Source organism: Macaca thibetana, chromosome 3 (genome assembly GCF_024542745.1).
Source record: "Macaca thibetana thibetana isolate TM-01 chromosome 3, ASM2454274v1, whole genome shotgun sequence".
NCBI lineage: Eukaryota > Metazoa > Chordata > Mammalia > Primates > Cercopithecidae > Macaca > Macaca thibetana.
The window spans coordinates 21,602,556-21,621,359 of NC_065580.1; the positions used below are offsets into that span (position 1 = coordinate 21,602,556).

The 18,804-nt window shown below is 37.8% G+C and overlaps 1 protein-coding gene across 8 annotated transcripts in view; it reads left to right on the forward strand.

The window, feature by feature from the left end:
• The window catches only part of DGKI (diacylglycerol kinase iota), a 464,727-nt gene extending 446,349 nt beyond the window's left edge, over positions 1-18,378 (forward strand). For 6 of the 8 annotated variants that reach the window (XM_050782378.1, XM_050782371.1, XM_050782374.1 and 3 more), the window contains 3 exons: positions 1,101-1,137; positions 2,825-2,924; positions 7,250-17,230. In XM_050782378.1, coding sequence (XP_050638335.1) covers positions 1,101-1,137; positions 2,825-2,924; positions 7,250-7,366 — 254 coding nt within the window. In that variant the 3' untranslated portion in view covers positions 7,367-17,230. Of the gene's footprint in view, positions 1-1,100; positions 1,138-2,824; positions 2,925-7,249 lie in introns of all 8 variants that reach the window. The other 2 variants (XM_050782372.1, XM_050782373.1) reach the window with 1 other exon arrangement.
• The last annotated feature ends 426 nt before the right edge of the window (positions 18,379-18,804 follow it).

The following is an 18,804-nucleotide window of genomic DNA, read 5'->3' on the forward strand; positions in this document are numbered from 1 at the left end:
TCATCTTTCTAAAGACTAAAATACTCAATACCTGACACTTACAAGCATATTTATTCATCCATTCAACGGGATATTTAAGCATCTACTTATCTCCAGGCTCTATACTAGGCACCAAGGAATGACACAATGCTAGACAAAGCATGGGCCAAAACTTTAAGGGGTTTTCTGGAGTCTAGTTATAGGGAGAGATAAATCAGTAGGTTATTTTAAAGTAGTTTGTTAAGTGTCATGATCAGTAACATGATCATATATCCCCCTTTGCCTGGGGTGGTCCCCACTTGTATGATAAATCCCATTACCCATTCAACTATAGGAAATAGGGTCAGTACATAAAGTGAGGGATTGTATAGGCAGGTGTTTAATAAGCTGTTTGAAGTGGGATCGTAAAGGGCTTTATGGGGAAAAAAGTCTCAACTGATACCCACAGGCTGAAGAGGGCAAGAGATGGCAGGGAGAGAAGCAGTGGTACAGAGCTAGAAAGGTGGACATTCCAGGCAGCGTTTGTAGACTGAATGGATTAATTCGTGAACACATAAAACATTGTGAAAGGGAAATTCACAGAATATTTCCATTCCTAAGGATGCATCTATAGTCATTTGATGTATATGCATAGTATTTCTTTCTGGTCTGAGAAGGGAAATTTTATAACAAGTGGAATTGTACCCTAGATGATATATATAATGTCGTACAGCCTTAATATTATGCTTCATAAGATGCCATCCCAAGCAACTTGTTTGAGAATGAGAAATGGCCCTGATTCCTAAACCCCACCTGATCTGCCCCTTTCTCCCTAGTTAGCCACTTAATTATTTTTCAGTTATTCTATTCCAGTTTTATTTCGTAAACTTGATTGAAAGCTTCTTGACAGCAGAGACCATACCATTCTTTTGTATCTACCATTCTGTACATATTGGTTCATGGAGACTGGGAGTTTGGTAATGAGGAGGTAGAGGGATCCTTTTATTTTTGTTTTTGTCTTATTATTCCTATCCCCAAATTTAGCCTTCTAAGGCATTTTCATTTTGTGACTATAGATTTTCTGTTAATATTTAGTTTTTGAGCTTATTTTTTGATGGTCATCTTGCTTTCTTCTTATTTAGGACCTTCCGAGTTATTGGATATGGCAGACAGTGAAACGTGAGTGTTGCCTTTTATTACATAGTCTAGGTTATTTTCTTCAGAACATATCTGGGAGAAGAATGTAATCTATAGGGCATATTGTAGGTAATTTTAATTTAATTAATTCAAAGTCCACTTTCAACTTTGTTCATAACTCTGCAGGGCTAATTGCCTAAATAAAAAATTACACAATAGAAACTGATGACAATTGTCATAATGCTTGCCTCCATAGTCAGTGCTAATCATCATTTAGAGCTTGCTTCAAGCAATGTACTTCTGCACTGGTGCATCTTGGAATGCTGAGAAGTCTAAATAATTACACTTACCTTTTAATGTACCCATCACATTTGTTCTTTCTCAGCTGGAGTTTCTGAGGAAATGGGACCCTACTGCCCTGAGGCATTATGCACATGTAGTGACATAACTTCTCTCTGTTAGTCTAGAACAGCACAAGTTATGAACCACCACTGAAGAACTAAGAACATAGTCACTCTATCTTCTGTCTTCTATGGTTCAGAGAAGGGATGCTGATTGAAAAAGTCATCAGCTCTGGGATGGTGTCTAAACTGATGATAATGTTTGTTTTCAACCTTATTTCTAAAGCAGCAAAATAGTTACTCCTCCCCAAACAGGAACAAAGTTAGGCTGTACAACTAATCCTGAAAGCCATATTTGAAAAGGTATAAAGATGAGTTGGTGTGGAGAGGAATGAGGTGGTGAGTAGCTAAGCACGTGGGAAGGAGGAGAAGTAGAAATGAATAGAATGGAGGACGAATGAAAAGCAGTAGGGCTGTGGAAGAAGCTGTGTATCACTCTATAGAGCTGGTCCACATGCCAGCACATCCTATTTGCAAGATTGTAAGTGGTGCCATTACTTACCCCTTTTTGCCTTCTCTAAAGGCTGCTATTGATTTTTCCTGAAATACTTTGGCATTAAGCATCTTGGTGCCTTTGGGCTCAGGATAGGAATACCCTCCTCCCTATAGAGCCTGTCAGTGATGGGGAAATAGCCAGTTTCCCTTGCCCCTTCCCACACTGAGTGGCTGGCCTCAAGCCTGCTGCCTCCTGGGGAGAGCCCTGGCTCTCAAACTCTCCCAGAGTCTCACTGTGCCTCTCAGATATCCTCTGTGGCTGCCCGCTCCTTCCACCTGCCACTCACACAGAATCTAAAGTGGATAGAGCAGAGTGGGTGTTGGCCTGGCGTTTTGAACTTGGGTTCTCAGGAGATACTCCACTGTAGGCCGAGTGACCATCAACCAAGGGCCGTGTGCTGTGCCTGAAGGGCCAGAGGCGCTCCACGCTGCTCCCTGTTCTTTCACCCAGTGCCTTTCTCACTCTACTCAAATGTATGCGCAGAGAGAATGTCCTCAGTGTTCAGATACATCTAGACAATTAGTCTGTTTAATACTGCATTGACGATCACCTAAATCAAATGGTAGTAGCTTCTTTAAAAAATTACTAAACCGAGTTAATCAGCACTGTTTGGAAAGGGGGCTGGAGTCAGATATTATGATCAGGTGATGACTAGCTCAAGGAATTTTTAGAAATCCCCTTTCCCACCTCCCCAGAATGTACCCTACAGCCAAGATCTCAGCAGCCTATAGGGAAGGAGGCTGAGGAGCACCCCGACATCAGCTCCCCTCACCCCATTCCCTGCTGCCTCCAACCCCTTTATGGGTGGTTTCCCATTTCCTCTTTGATTTAGGGGTGAGACTGCACTGCACAAGGCTGCCTGCCAGCGGAACCGGGCTGTGTGCCAGCTTCTGGTGGATGCAGGAGCATCTCTGAGAAAGACGGACTCCAAGGTAACTCGATGAGTGAGTGCAAACATCCTCCCACTGGGCGAGATCGCAGGCACTGTTGCCTTTGCTTGTGACCATAGCACGGACATCCTTTCTGTGCTTATGGAAGTGCCTGGGGCTTTGGAAAAAGGAGGAAAAAATAGAGTGCTTCATTTAGAGAAACTGTGATTTAAATGTATAAGCACAAAGGGAGGGCGTGTGCTTGCCTATGGGGCTTTATAAACCTCTGAACACGTTGGCCTTGGGACATTGGGGTTGTCCTACTGAACGCTAGCAGCCAAGTCGTGGGAGTTGAGGTCTGAAGCCCAAGGAGAGGGGTCAGGACCATGTTCAAAGACTTTGGCCTGACTACTGAGAAGCCCCTTTGGGGTTTTCCTTCAGTACTTACTCCAGCGTGGTTTAAATTCTATGATTTATATGGCCCCTTATATGGGTGCCAAAGGGATTATTTCCCAGCTCCCAGGACGGTGGGCTCTGGCTTTGAGATGGTTACAGTCTTAAATCTGGTATGTTTATGTAGTTCTTCATTTAAAAAAATTTCTTTCCATTTGTTTTCTAATATTCTCTAAAAGTTAACCTCAGAAATTAGATAGCATGGGAATTACTGTCATTTATAGCTATAGGAGCTAAAAGCCTAGAGAAAGTTACACATACCCTTGGACCAGTAGCTGAGCCTTAAATTAAATTGAGCTCTTTTGACGCCAGTCCAGTGTTGTTTCAGCAGGTTGGTGGTTCTCATTTGGTGCCAGAACACACTAGCCACATAACAAAATCGGTTTGTTTATGGAATCTGTGTGATTGAGGTACAGTGATTCCTGTGGCACTTGGCTAGAAATGTGGTTGGTTTCTCCACAGCAAAAGTTACGTAAATCTGAACTTCAGTGTCCACTTTCTTATAACTGTCTTAGTAAGAGGGCAGTGAGGCCAGAAGTGGGTAATGTGACATGTGTGCCAACCTTGATAGCATCAGCTGGCAGAGATGAGGCCTCAGGGGAAATTCTGTTCAGAAGAACTGAGAACAGGCTGCACCACAAGTTGTTTCAGTTTACAGAGAGCACCCAAGAGAAAGGGTTGAAAGATAGAGGAAAGGAAGAGTTGTAGCTTAGTAGAGTTGACCCAGGGCTCAGCCTATAAGATAGAAGAGAGAGAGAGAGAGAGAGAGAGGAGTTAGTTTACATAGAAGATCAACCCCATAGAGCAGGGGTGTCCAGTCTTTTGGCTTCCCTGGGCCACATTGGAAAAAGAAGAATTGTCTTGGGCCACACATGAAATACACCAACACTAGCAATAGCTGATGAGCTGAAAAAAATAAAAATTGCAAAAAAAAATCTTGTGATGTTTCAGAAAGTTTACAAATTTGTGTTAAGCCTCATTCAAAGTCATCGTGGGCCGCATATGGCTTGCAGGCTGCGGTTTGGACAAGCTTGCCATAGAGGATTCTGATAAGCTCTGAGAGTTTTAAAACACTCTCAGTAGACTCCAGGAAATAATGAACCACTTAACTATAGAAACTTACAGAGAAGAATCTTAGTATATAGTTGAGGCCTTCATTATGCAGGTACCGAGTAGCTCAGGTTTTGGGCCCATGATTGTAACCATGACACATAGACAGGTTACTTAGAAACCTAATTAATGGCTTAAGCTCCATTAGATTTATGTAAGTGATAAGAATCTGCCTATGTGTAATTTTTTCTCTGGGGCCTCCTCAATCTGCAGTTCACTTTATGAAATAACTTTGCCTCCCAAGTGAACCTCTTTCCTTTCTGAGCCAGTTGTATTGCGTAGAAGTCTTTACTTCCCTGGCAGCCCATGAGCACCCTTGGTCTCTGACTGAAATCCCTGGCTGCCTAGGCATATCAAACACATTTGAGTTGTGTCCTGGTTTCTAGTGGTCTGTTACCTGTCTGGCTAGCTAACTGGGTACACTATTTCAAATGGCAGATAATTAGGTTGGTGCAAAAGTTATTGCAGTTTTTGCTACTAAAAGTAATAATTTCTCAATGTGATATTCTTCCCAGATGTTATTTGCACTCAGATGTTTGGATGTTTAACCTGATTGAGAAATAGACGACTTGTAGTCAGGATTAATGGAGCCAGGTTATGGGGTAGGGTTGGTCTTGCCGGAGCCACTCAGACCACAGCAGGGCAACTGCCTCTTTACCACACAAAGGCTGGTCCTACACTCAACTCAGATCATTTTAAAGACAGAGAGAAGCCATGAAAAAGAAGGTCAGACTGAACAGGAGTCAGGAGACCTGGCTGTTGAGCAGGTCTTCTTTTTTATCTTTCTAAGTTTCTGAATCAGATAAAGCACTCAATGTTCATGGAAACTTGTTTCTATTTTGTGTTGTGTATATGTCTGTTTTTTTTTTTTTAAAGAAATAGCTTGTTTTTATAATTATAAACCCCTCACATAGAAAACTAGTAATGTAGGAAGATATGCTCCAAAAAGCCAAAAATTGCTGGAAACCCCACAACCTGGACCTAGATATAATTAAACTTTTAATGATCCCTCTTCACATGTAGATATGCCTGTTTTTCTCTCTCACTGTTTTTAACTACATGAAGTCATACATACATGATATCATACAACTTTTACTCAACGTTATATTCTAGAGATCTTACTACATGAAATAATGTAGCTATACTTCATTACTTTTTGAGGATTTTAAAATTTTGCCATTCTGTAACTTGACGCCAGGTTGAAGTTGACTGTGATAATTACAACTGAAACTTCTCCTGGAATTTTTTGGAGAGAAGCAGCATCCTGAGAATTTCTCCTATTAGAGATCAGTTCCTTAGAAATCAACTCAAAGGCCCACCTCAGCCACCTCTCTGAATATTTGAAACCTGGAAATTCCAACCTCATTATTATGGAAGTAAAGACACAATTATCTACTAAGGCTGCAAACAAGTTGAATAAAAATTATCATAGGAACTTCAAACTGGTGGTTAACTGCTAAATCTCAAGTAAATAAGTAAAATTTTAGAAAGATTCTAGAGCCATTGTTACTTCCCTTTTATCCTATCCCCAGTAGGCTATGTAGAGCCGGTTGGATTGAGGTCACCCGTATCTGTGGGGATAGCTGAGATGAAAGCTGAGAAGTCTGTGATAATATTTATAAAACTTGTATGCATTTGTACATGGAGCTATTTCTTTGGTGCAACGATCATGCCTCTACCCTTCCTTTGGAACTTAACATAACATTTTAAATAGCTAAAACTATATATTGAACAAAAATTAGAAATTTTGAGTGATGCTAAGTAATTCCTACAGGCGATCAAACGAATGGACACCCTTTCTCCCTTTACTGCTGACTTCTTATTCAATGACTTCTCATTAAAAAAATTTAATGACTCATTTTATGACTTCTCATTAAAAAAATCAATATATATACAAATGTGTGTGTATATGTGTCTATACAAATGTACAAAAGGCATAGTAGTCTGTAAGAAATTATATGACCATTTAAAATGTTGATGTAAAAAATTAATGACAAAAATTTATGATATATTACTAAGAAAGTTTGTAAAACAGTACATAAATAAGTTGTGGTTTTTTTAAAATAAAAATATGTATAGAGGCGTATAAAAGACAAAAGCTAGTTATCAATGGAAGGTTAGTAGTGGTTATCTTAGTTTGGTGGAATGATTAGGGATATTCCTTGTCTTCTTTGTGGTTTTCAAGTTTTCTAAGATTTCTTTAATCAATATCTACCTCTTTTGTATTGAGAAACTAGCTTAGTTTTCAGAGAGATGAAATAGCTATAAATTGGGGAGAACTTCACTGAAGTCTGAAACCAACAAAGAAACCTTTCAAATGTTTTATGACTATCCCTTCCTTTTAGTTTCTGCATGTTCATTTCCCAAGTTTAGAATAATAGAAAGAGTCCTAAACTAGAAATCTAAATGCCTGCCTCCGTGTTTTTTAAATTCAGTAATTTCTATCTCCCTATCTTCCAGAAAGGCTCTGGGTTTCAAAACTCACTTTATCCCACTGTTTCCTCCTGTGTACCGTTAACCTCTGTGAACTTCTGTTTCCCTAGTATAAACCCCACCCATCAAAAGTGATAAACTCTTGCTCTTTAATTTACCAATCGCACATGTTCAATTTAATGCTCATATAAAACAATAGATTTGAAAGTGTCTTGTAAATTCTAAAACACCAAACGTGAAAGGATCCTTACTAGCAAGTATCTTTGGGTAGCTCTGTTTCTGTGGTTTTTGTTTTGTTTTGTTTTGTTTTTGTATTTCATAACTAGTACTTGTCTCTCTCTCTCTCTCTTTCTTTCTCTCTCTCTCTCTCTCTTTCCGTTATTTACGTATAGGGTAAGACACCTCAAGAGAGAGCACAGCAGGCTGGGGACCCAGACTTGGCTGCTTACCTAGAAAGCCGTCAGAACTATAAGGTCATTGGCCATGAGGACCTGGAAACTGCTGTTTGACCCTGGTATTCAGGCAAAGAGAACGTGAGCAAGCGTATCACATCTGCCCTCCCTGCGATCGGGCAGCTCCCCTGGAAGAAGCTGATGGAATTCATATATCTGTCTCTCTCCTGCAAGAATCTACCTGAGACCATGCCACTCGTTTTTAAGGGCTACCAAGATGTACAACAGAACATGATAGCCCATTGAGAAGGAGGCAGGATACCTGGAGATTTGTGGAATACAGTACGAGTTCCACAAAATTTGATCCTTATTGCTTCCAGCAAGTAGCATGAACTTCTGTGTTCACCTGTATAATTTATTTTAAAGATTCAAAGGATGTTCGTATAAACGGCACTGCTCCATCCTCCCCCATGCATTGATTTTTTTTTCCCTGTACCATACAATTCTACTGTAACTACCCATTAACTTTAAAAAAATATATTATCTCTTCTCTTTACATTCAGTCTTGGAAGACCACAAGATTGTCTGAAGGCCTTCTAAAACCCTCTGAATGTCCTGCAGAAATATAACTGTAAAACCACTTCCATTTCCAAGACTAAATATATCAAGACTATTTAGTGACTCTCTCTGCATGTCCCCACCACCCCCCAACCCTCCGTTTCATTATATAGGAGCTGGGAAGTGCCACATGGATAATGTCAACTTGTGTGCTATATTTTTGAGGAATGGTGAGGTGGCATGGGAGATGTCTGTGCTTGGAGGTACCTCAGAGAGGTAACCCAGGGGTCAGCCCAGGCTGCTGGGCTGTAGCCAATAGCCATGCAGGACTGGTTCAGCTTGGGCTGTCTGTACAGCTCCGTACTGCCTATGTGTAGCCATCTTTGCCTTTTGCTGCAATAGAAGATGAGCAAAGGATTAAACAGAGGCCCACAGCTAGTCTGCAGAACCACTCAATTTTAAGTGCTGTTTAAATTGCAGAGGAGATAATCATGTGTGGGAACTGTAGTTACAGGAAATGGAGCACTCTAACAATGTTTACTTCTAAACTTTGTTGAGTGATAATAGAAAGCACCCTAATTGACTTGAAAAAAACAAAAGCAAAAGCAAAAGTAGCAACATATGTCAACATATGTCACTGAAGTAGAAAACAGTCATTGGGATGTTGCACAAAGGCTAATAACTATAGACTGTTGGATACAGTGGTGAGCGGAGCCCCGTTTTAGGTCTTTCTTTTAGGTTTTTGGTTTTTATTACTCCAAGTAATCCTTGACCCAAGGACAAAGGTTTATTGTATGAGTTCCACTGCCAGATTTATGGGATGCCCAGATCATTCAGAAGGATGCTTCAACTATTATTTGTCAGGTCCAAAGGTCATACTTGATAACCCCATTTTCTATGCATGGGGTAGTCTAATATATTATTTTATCTACTTTATTTTCCCCTTTCAGAAAGTCCTTAGTGCACACTACCATGGGAATCTAGCCAGAAATGTCTGTCGGATAGTTAGAATTGTAACATCTAAACCTGCCACGGATCAAATGGTACTTACAGGTACCTCTATTAGGGACTCTGTGACACCTAAAATATCAAAAGAAAATGTCTGTCTTTCTGTCCGAATATCTACTTGACTTGGGGTAAGTCACAAATAAAAGTGGGCGTCCAAGGATTTTGCTTTTGGCGAAATCTGATGTGTCCTGAGCTTATTTTCATTTTGTCCTTGGACACAGCATAGTGCTTCCCTAATGTTTCTACATATGACCATGAATGATAGTGTCTCTACATTTAATTTAAAGGTCTAATGGTGACATTTTGCTTATCTGAGTCACATTTCGGTAACATATCATCATTTTGAAAGTACGGCTATGATGTGCTATATTAAATAGGAACAGCCTTTCAGTGGATGGGGATTTTATTACCACAGTCTCTCCATAGTCATTTCAAAATCAAATTGTTGGTGGGAGGATGGATTAGGTTGTGAGTAATCTACTTCCATATATCAGCCTCAGAAATGGAACTATCCTTTGGATGTTACAGGAGACACTGCAGCAGATTGTTTCCAGAAGCTGGAAAAATATGCTCCAGGAGAATTTAATCATTGGGCTTTTGCTGGGGGATTTTTAGTTGGTGGGACTTTCAAGGAAATGTGATGACAGAAATATAATCCTTAAAGCAAACTGGAATCTGGCTTTGAATGGCATCTTCCATTCCCTGGTTTGGGCCAAATGTTTGGCTAGTCAGTTATCTAGCTGTTACTGCTGGGATGAAGAACTCTGTTTTCATCAACTACTGTCTCACATTTCTCTGTAAATACTTCCAAGTAGCCCAGAGAAAATTAAGGGTACAGGTGGCTATGGGCCAATTTCTAAATAGCTCCTATTGAAGACATAAATCTGTGGTATGGAAAATGATGAGTTAGTACTATAAGATTCCTGATGCATTTGGAAATTGTTTCAAACCAAAAAAAAAAAAAAAAAAAAAAAAAAAAAAAAAGGCTTTAGAGTCCTGTGTTATTCATGGAGACCAATATTTGATATATCGCTTTGAAAAAAGCAAGTACCACTAGGACTTGGGATTTCCAAATTAAAGTGAGCAGAATAACCACACGTTTAATGGCTTCAACATTAAACCACTTCCTGTAGCATGTTTTAAAAATTGGTCCTGGGCTTTAAAAAGAGCTAAGGCCTTATGGTCTAGGAGTTTCCATCTCAGCTTAAGTATACTGTATCCCTACTAATAGGCTATCAGGAAGTAGAAAAGTAAGTGATCTAGTCCTGGTCTGAAGAGCCACATAACTTTAACAGAGATAAAAATATGCACCTATAGAAATATCATTTCTACAAAGCCTACTGAGACAGCACTGAAGAGGCAGCTAGCTTGGCTGACTCCTCTGTGTTTGTTTCTTTGTGTCATGGCACTGACTGCTTCGAGATTCCATTTTTAGATGAGGTTGATAGAGGAATGGAAAATGAAGAGTTATTAAAAGACAACATTCTATAACCTGAAAGGTAGTCATTTTTGCAAGCTTATATTTTAATATTGTGCATTTAACAAAATAGAACACAGTCATATTCAAGGACTTCATAAAGAATAAGAGAGAAGATTAGTAAGCCAAGAATGAAATAAATACCATGACAGGAATTTTGCTTTCACAGTTTATGTTTCCTCTGTAGATGTGATAACCAAAGACCAATGCAAGTTTTGAAACAGAATTTAGCTGGCAAATGGACAGTGATGGAAATTAGTAATGACTGATGGAAAGCCGTACATACCTGTTGCTCCATATCCTTTCAGAATGGCCACTTTGGCAGATCTACCTGCGCTAGGAGCTCCTCAACATCACTTCATTTTCATTTGGACCTCGTGAGAGTCCCTTTGCCTAACAAATTTCTGAAATTTATTTATTTACTAGAACCCTCATAATATTCATGACTTAAAAAACATAACACAGCATCTTTATTTTTATTACATGTCAATTTTATTATAATATTTAGGGGTTTTTTAGTTGTAAAAATGGCACATGCTTTTTATAAAATGTTTTAATACCACAGATGAGTATCACATCCACCGTCATGGCATCCCTTTGTTCTGGTGTTGTGTCCCACTTCCCAAAAATAAATGCTGATGAACACTGTTGCTTGTACCTGATGTCAGAAATACTCCATTCATACACAAGCATGTATGTATATATGCATATACATTTACACACATATGTAGACATTTATATACACATACAAGTATGTATACTATATTCATGTATATTGCATAGGTTTAGAAAAGAGCAAACATTTTAAAAGCATGCTGATCATTTGTATATGTGTAGTGAACACCAATAGGCAAAGACAGGTTAAACAGAGAATTTCCATTTTTTTTTGTTTGTTTGTTTCCACCATTGCTGGGCTTAGATCTGTCTTGGCATTACTACAATTGCACTTGCCATTTTCTATTACCTGTGTCATAAAATTCATGACCAAGAGTTCCTGTAATTGTTTATGTTGCCTTCCTTGAAGCATAAAACCTACCATAGCCCAAGACTTATCTATGCTACGTTTGGATTTCAAGTAAAGGAGAGTTCTTTCCTCTGTGATGCTTACACCACTTTACAAGGCTGTTTGTAACACTAACACTCAGTAGGTTGCCTAATGATATTTAATTAGGGCAGGCTACTGCCAGGAAGGTGTAGTAACTTCAGTGTAGCATGGGGTCTGAGCAGCTTGTCTTCCTTCCAGAAGGAGTAGCTAATGAAATCACTGAGAACAGCATGATAGTTTATTCAATGATGCTATTTAAAAATGGGACTTTGTTAAAAGGGCTCATCATAACCATCAAATAAAACTACTAATTGCTCTATTTAAATGAATTATGTTCATTTTAGGAAAAGAAGCAGAAAAACATCTAATAAATTAGCCTTCTGATTAATCTTTAACACTTATTTAATATAAAATGGCTTCTGCCTGCATCTTAATTGAACCACCTTTGAATCTCTCAACTCCTTTCACTCTGAATCTCATACTCAGCTGATTAGAAGTCCTACAGGCCTTTCTCTGCCAGATCTCTCAGATCGACTTGGACCCTACCCTTTTCTGTGTCCCAGTCATCCTTCATCTCTTGTCCCTCTAATTTTTGGGCCATAGCAACAGTCCTGCCCCTGGACTTTCTGCCTACTACTGTCAATAATTTTGTCACACAGCTGCAAAAATCTTCCCCAGATATTATGCTCAAAATAGATCAAAATGAAATTACCCTCTTGGACAAGTATACCTTTACTTAAAGGACACATACATGTCCACTGACCTTGATCATCTTATGGACTTACGGCAAGCATGATTCTGAAAATCTATCAGGTTTAGCAAATATCTGTCTTAGTCACATGAGGGTACACAACCATGGCTGCTGCGTCCACATTCAACAATGTAAGCCACATGCCTCTTTGACGGCACTTGGAGGCCTAGGTTATATATTTTACACTTCTGAGGGCTATCTGTGGATTTTACACTGTCTTCTCACAGCTTAATGAGAAACCTGAAAATAACCAAGAAAAGAGTCATGCCCTTGGACAACCTGCTCTCCCAGGACACTGAGATTTACTGACCAGGTCCCAGAAAGAAAGCAGAAAAAAATAATTCTTAGGCTCTTGTAGCATAGATTTTAAAGTAGAAATGTGAAAATTGGTATCTTCATAATGCATAGACTCCAGAGTCTATTTACTTTTGTATTCAGTTATGCATGTAATCATATGTCCATGAATCAGTCATACGTGCATGTATTTAATCATTATTTGAAAAATATTTGTCACTCTGATGCAGGCATCATACTAAGGATATAACAATGAATGCAATAGACAAAACTCTTGATTTCATGAAGCTGGCATCTAGAAGAAAAGACAAATTCCCATGTGATAAGTGCAGTGCAGGAGAACCCCAGGGTGTCCAGCATGGGCTGGAAATTCAACCAAGGCTTTATTGTACCAGCCACTCATTAGCCAGCAATGATTTTGTTCAATGAAAACATAAGTAGGAAGATAATAATATTTTGCATTTCCATTTTATTGGAGTCATAGTAGATTTCTAAAAATGTATCTGAAACTAAGATTTTAAAACAAGACTTAGAAACACTATTAAAATGAAAGCTAAGACTCATTTATTCTAGCTTTCAGGATAGAAATAGGAAAAATAAGCAGTTTTCAATGGGTTTTGACGAAATATAAAGAAGATGAAGTATAAATAATATGTAATAGTAGAGTGGATATCACAGTGTTGTAAACTTTCAGCCTCTGGTAGCATTTAAACAGAGGATACCTGACCATTCTGAGGGCTGTTGTGATTAGGAATATGTGATTTGAGAGGGCTGAAATTAGATGCTGTGATTTTTCAAAAGCAATTTTTTAGTGGCTTTGTTGAATGCAGGATTTTATTTAAAAAACTTATGAAAATCTTGATTTTTGATTTGTTAAACATTGCTTTGTAACTGAGAATTTTTAAAATATCCAGGGGAATGGCATTAGTTATCAATTTTAAAAATTTTAAGCATAAATTTAAGAGCTAGTGAAAAGAAAACATACTAAAAGGTGTAATTTAATTAAAAATACTTCTGGAAGCTTATAAATTTTGATCAGTATTCTTAGTCATTGTCAAGTAAAATTCTATTAGAAATCTGTCTTACTGTCCATCCAATATAAAAAAAGTGCTGTGGTTTGATATTATAAGAGTTAAGTGTAATCTAATATAAATACAGAAGAAAATTCTGCCTGTAAGATATTTCGGAGCTAAGTAAATGTACATGAAAGGCAATCATGGAAAACTCCTTGGCTTCTACCACCAGCGTGGCAGCCACAAGGGAGGTCCCTACCCATGTAAACAAGAAAATAGTGATCCAAGTTTTCACCCAACTTTTGAAATTTCAATATTTTGAGCCAAATGCCTTCTGAAATGGGAGGCTTTGATAGTGGGAAATACTGAAATTATCTTTTTCCTCAAACCTTTAGTGAAACACACATATAGTTTTCACTCTATAACAGTTTAAACAAGTCAAATCTATACTGTTTATTAAGAACAATTTCAAGAATTAAAAAGTGCTTTAGCATTATGATGTATTGACACGTTTGAGCTTCAGTTGGGGTTCAAAACAATCCCAACTAGGTGAATAATGCGGATAAGACATTTTAGATGAATAAACTGAATCTCAGAGCAGTGAATTCAGCCTGTGCAGCTTCATATAGCAAATGATAGTGCTGTAGCCAGAACTGGGTCTTTAGAAATTACGTATTAACATGTTTTCCAAGTAAGTCATTTTCCATCATTGCCTTTAAGGATGTTTTTTATCAATTGTTCAGATTTCCATAATATAGAAGATGCCTCCATGAAAAAAAAATGTTTACCTAAGATTCCACGGAAAGAATGAGTTAGAAATAAGGGAGAATATGAAATCAAAAAGTCAAGTTTTTGCTATCGGAGAGAGGCTTGTCAGCTTATACATAGTTCAAGGAAAGAAAAGTCTAATGTTTGCATACCAGGTTGGATTTCAAGAGAAGAAATTAACAGTGAGCATTAATAGCTTCTTTAATTTATTTGTGATTCTCAACATTTAAAAAATGTTAGTCCTATTTTTCTTCCTTAGAAGTCACTATTAGGATGATATAATTTCAGAATGCTGCAACAAAAAATGTTGAAGATGGCCCCGACATCCAAGACTCTATTGCTCTAAGTTTATGGGTGGGTATGTGAGCTAAGTGTTATGGTAATACATAGTCACATACATAGAGGCTTAATACACCTATGGAAAATTCTGGCGTATTTGAAGTAGAGAAAAACAAACAGACTTGAAATGTCCTTCAATTCAGAATCTCATACTTTAAAAGGGGCATTTATGGGCAGATTGGTGAATATGTAGAAGGAGGATATTTGATCTGGAAAGAAGACAAAATTGGATTAGTAATAGAAATATGTAGAGGAGATAGGTTAAGTAGGACTGTTAGTTTCAAGTTCTGCAGGGAAGATGATTTGTAGAATAAAAGAACAGTAACACATGAAAAGGAGTTAGCTGTATTACTTATAAGGATTTATTTTTCCTAAACATTGCATCCAGAAAAACAGATTGGACTTTCTGGAAAACAGTGAAGTTGTTATCACTGTTTCTTTTAGTAGTTCAGTGAAGATTGAATGACTAACTCAAAGATCAAAAGTAAATCTTTAATTGTGAGAGATCTTGGACTAGAAAAATTCTGTGAGATTTTCTTGGTTTAAATGTCTGTAATTTTTGACTGGAAAAGAACTCAATTCAAGCCTGTTTTTTTCCCCAGGGTCCTGTCAAATAGATAGCAATGAAGGAATTTTTTTAAAAAGCTTCCATCATTGCCAATATATCCCAAATAATTTAGTAGCAGGGATTTCATGACCCTAAAAAGTTGCCTTGCTTACACAAGCACACTTTGCTTTAGTAGAAACATATCTTTTTTAGGAGATTTGGGAACTGGCTAACAATTGCTGGCCAGTTCCCAAATCGCCTAAATTGGCTAACAATTGACAAAAATGTTAGCCAATTCCCAAATCTCCTAAAAAAGATATGTTTCTACTAAAGCAAAAAGGTAACAAATTCAGGAGTTAAAGTGAAAACAAAGGATTTACTCTTCTTTCGCCTACTTACTACCCATTTGTTGTTTGGGGTGTAGAGTCAGGACTGGAGAACACAATGGGAAATTCTATATCCTCTACAAATACAGAGGCATGGAGGCGCCTTCTATAACTTTTTGTCCTGAAACAAGACTTAACCCCATATCAGTAGACTAATGTTTCTGTCATATTTCTGTTTAGGTGGATTACAGTTTTAATTACCCATCATCCCTTAACTCTGTAATACAGCTTGAGTTCCTAGATTTCAGGTTGACTGGGTGAGGGAGGAAGTCACTTGAGATAATTTTAAGAAACGAGTCCATATCCAGAGTCTTGCAGAAAAGACCTGCTTTTGCTCCACCTTCTTTCTTCTACTTCTTGCCTCTGGTTTTGGGGAATAAAAGAGGTAAGAGTTATGAGGAAAGGAAAAAAGATTCTCAAAAGTAGTACAATAAGAAGACTCTAGTATTAACACAAATTCTCATGGTAATATCAAATAAATGACTGATAGTGTTAGCAGATATTGAAAATCAAACTCAGGAAACATACAGAAAGATTAAACTTGTTCAAAGTGGCTTGAAGGGGTATTGTGAAAATTTCAGTTTATGCAGCATGGAAGAATTAGATTATGTGTGGAACTTGGGGGAAGCAGGGTCAGCTAATAGAAGAACTTTTTAATGGAGCTTTCCAAAGGACGAGGTGGTTTTTGGAAGGAGTTTGTCCAACCTCTTATAATACGTTACGCTTGTCCACAAACTTGTTCTGGTCCCTGATAAAGTTTGAAAAAAGTAAGGAATATTTAGGGAGGTTTTTTTTTCCCCCACAAATGTAAATATATTCACTTAAATATTCAGAGACTGTTGATGTTATTTTGGGTTTAAATATAAATTTTCCTCTTAAAAATGATAGATATATGTTTACAAATTGTCTTTACTCTTTACTTATAAAACACACACAGATACGAAAGTCCTGTCAGTTTACCCTATTTTTTGTTTCAAAATTTATAGGTAATTCTCACAAATGTGTTGGTGAGGTTTATCACTTTTAAGATACCATCTAGCCTTGATATTTATTGTACCTTCTATATGCACCCAAATGGTTCCTGATCTCCTAATCTTCTGGAGATCAAATAATTTTTATTTGCCACTCTCCCCACCCATCATCGGTTGAATTGAGACTCTAATTACATACAACAATAATTTCCAATGCAAGTAGAACTTTGATGCTGTCCCTGACTTACCGATGATAAGTTGGGAAAGTTTGGATTCTTGCCATCCTGGGAAAGGAGGTTCAGAACTCTCATAGACAAAATATTCTACCACAACAGAATATTTTGCAAGACACATCTTTGAAAAGTTAGGGGCCAGCAAAGGTCTCAGCAAAGGTTAGCTTGGCTGTTTTTTAAAATTACCAATAGTTAAGTGGGCCACCATGAATCTGAATATTATACAGACCGCAACTGATTGAAAGTGAGGAAAACCATTCTTGTGAAAAATTAAGGAATGGAGGACAATGTTGGTTCTAAAAGAATGAATATATTTGATTTAATTTGATTTCTGAGTGGGAAAACGTTCCCAGGCATCCAGGGTACCCTTGGCTGTGGGTATTCCACTCGCAAAGGCTACATCTGTATGAAGAGTTGCAGTCACATTATAAAGGGCTTTTTCGTGATTTCTGATTCTGCCCTATCACATCCCAGAACCAAGCTTTTTCAAAACTGCCAGCTGGCAGGTGGAATCTATAAACAACTAGCAGCTGTGGCAGTAGAAAGATGAAGTTTTATTTCCAGGTAAAGAAGGATTCAGATAATATGAAGTGGAGGGAGGGTGGGTGGGTGGGGGGGTGGGATGGGAACGGGAAGAATGAAGTTTTTTTGTAACAAAGTCATAAAGTATTTTTCCCTAATTTTCTTGCATTTCCTATTTATATAAAGTATCTTGATCACTGTGTTGCTCTACAGAGATTTTCAATGGATTTAATTTGGGAGACTGAACTAATCTCTGAAAAAGAAATTGACTAGTTACAGTTACTTTTTGGACACTTTTTCTGTATTGTGAATTGTGTGGAAATGTACAGAATAAAAATGAAGAAATATAGTTCATTTGTTTATTTTTTCTGGATCCTATAAGTAGTTGATACAAATGCTATTTTTAACTATAGTTAGACTTTCAAAATCATGAGGTAAAGAAAAAGTTGACTATTAGAGCAGGCAGAGACTAAATGGGGTCCCTGATAAGGCAGGAGGTTTTTTAAAAAATTAAGACTTCTGCTTCCGAAATGGACTAACAGGCCAGATTTGCCCTCCCACCAGATTTTTTTTTAAACCATAAACGTGTATATATAAAACAATGATTGTTAAGACACAGGACCTTGGGGAGGGGGAGAAAGGCAGTGATTCCTGAGAGATGGAAAGCAAATGATATAAGCCCTTTAATCACCTCATTTTATAGACTTCAGAGAGTTTCTAGATAGTGATTCAGGGAGGGCTAATTTAGGAAGACCTAAGAAGTTCATGAGTTGAGATAGAGCTGAAGGTTTGGGAAATAGAGGCAGCTAGAGCTTATAAGAGATGAGTATCAGAGAGGGGAGAACCGTACAGAGAAGTAACCCCACAGATCTGCAGCGACTTCCTCATAAGTATTCAATAAAGTATTGATCAGTATATGTATGTGAAGAAACTACTTGAGACTGGAGAAAGAGCCATCCAAAATGATCTGAGGGACAGTGTCCAGTGCTCACAAAGGACTGAGAGTAGTGCCTATTGCCACTCGTCACACTAGAAAACCTCGTAATTTGTGAGGCACTTAACTGGGTCTTGACTCACCCATGAGGAATAATTAACCATAGACTAAATGTTGCTCTAAGACTGCCTAATCATAAAAGCAGGAGCTGAAAAGACAAAATTGTTTCCAAATAATTGGATCTTATCTCTAAACAAATCCCAAGGATATAGAGGAATATAAATTCACCTAGCATGCAAAAAGAAACATTCACAACATCTGACATCCAGTGTATAGTCATCCAAAGAAGCAGGAAAACATGACGTATCAAGAGGAGAAAATTAGCCAACTGAAACTAACCCAGAATTGACACACATGTTAGCATTAGCAAAAATATTAAAATATTTATATTCCAGATGTTCCAACAGTTAAAGACACGAAAAATATAAAAGAGACCCAAATGAAATTTCTAGACATAATTACAATATCTGAGATTTAAAATACACTGCTAAAGTTTAAGAGCAGATCCGGACACTACAGAAGAAAAGATCAGTAAATAGAAATGTACCAATAGAAAACATCCAAAATGAGACATGGAAAAGGAAAAGCTTTTTAACTATGAAAAAAATGCATTAGTAGAATATGGGACAACTTCAATTATTTTAATATA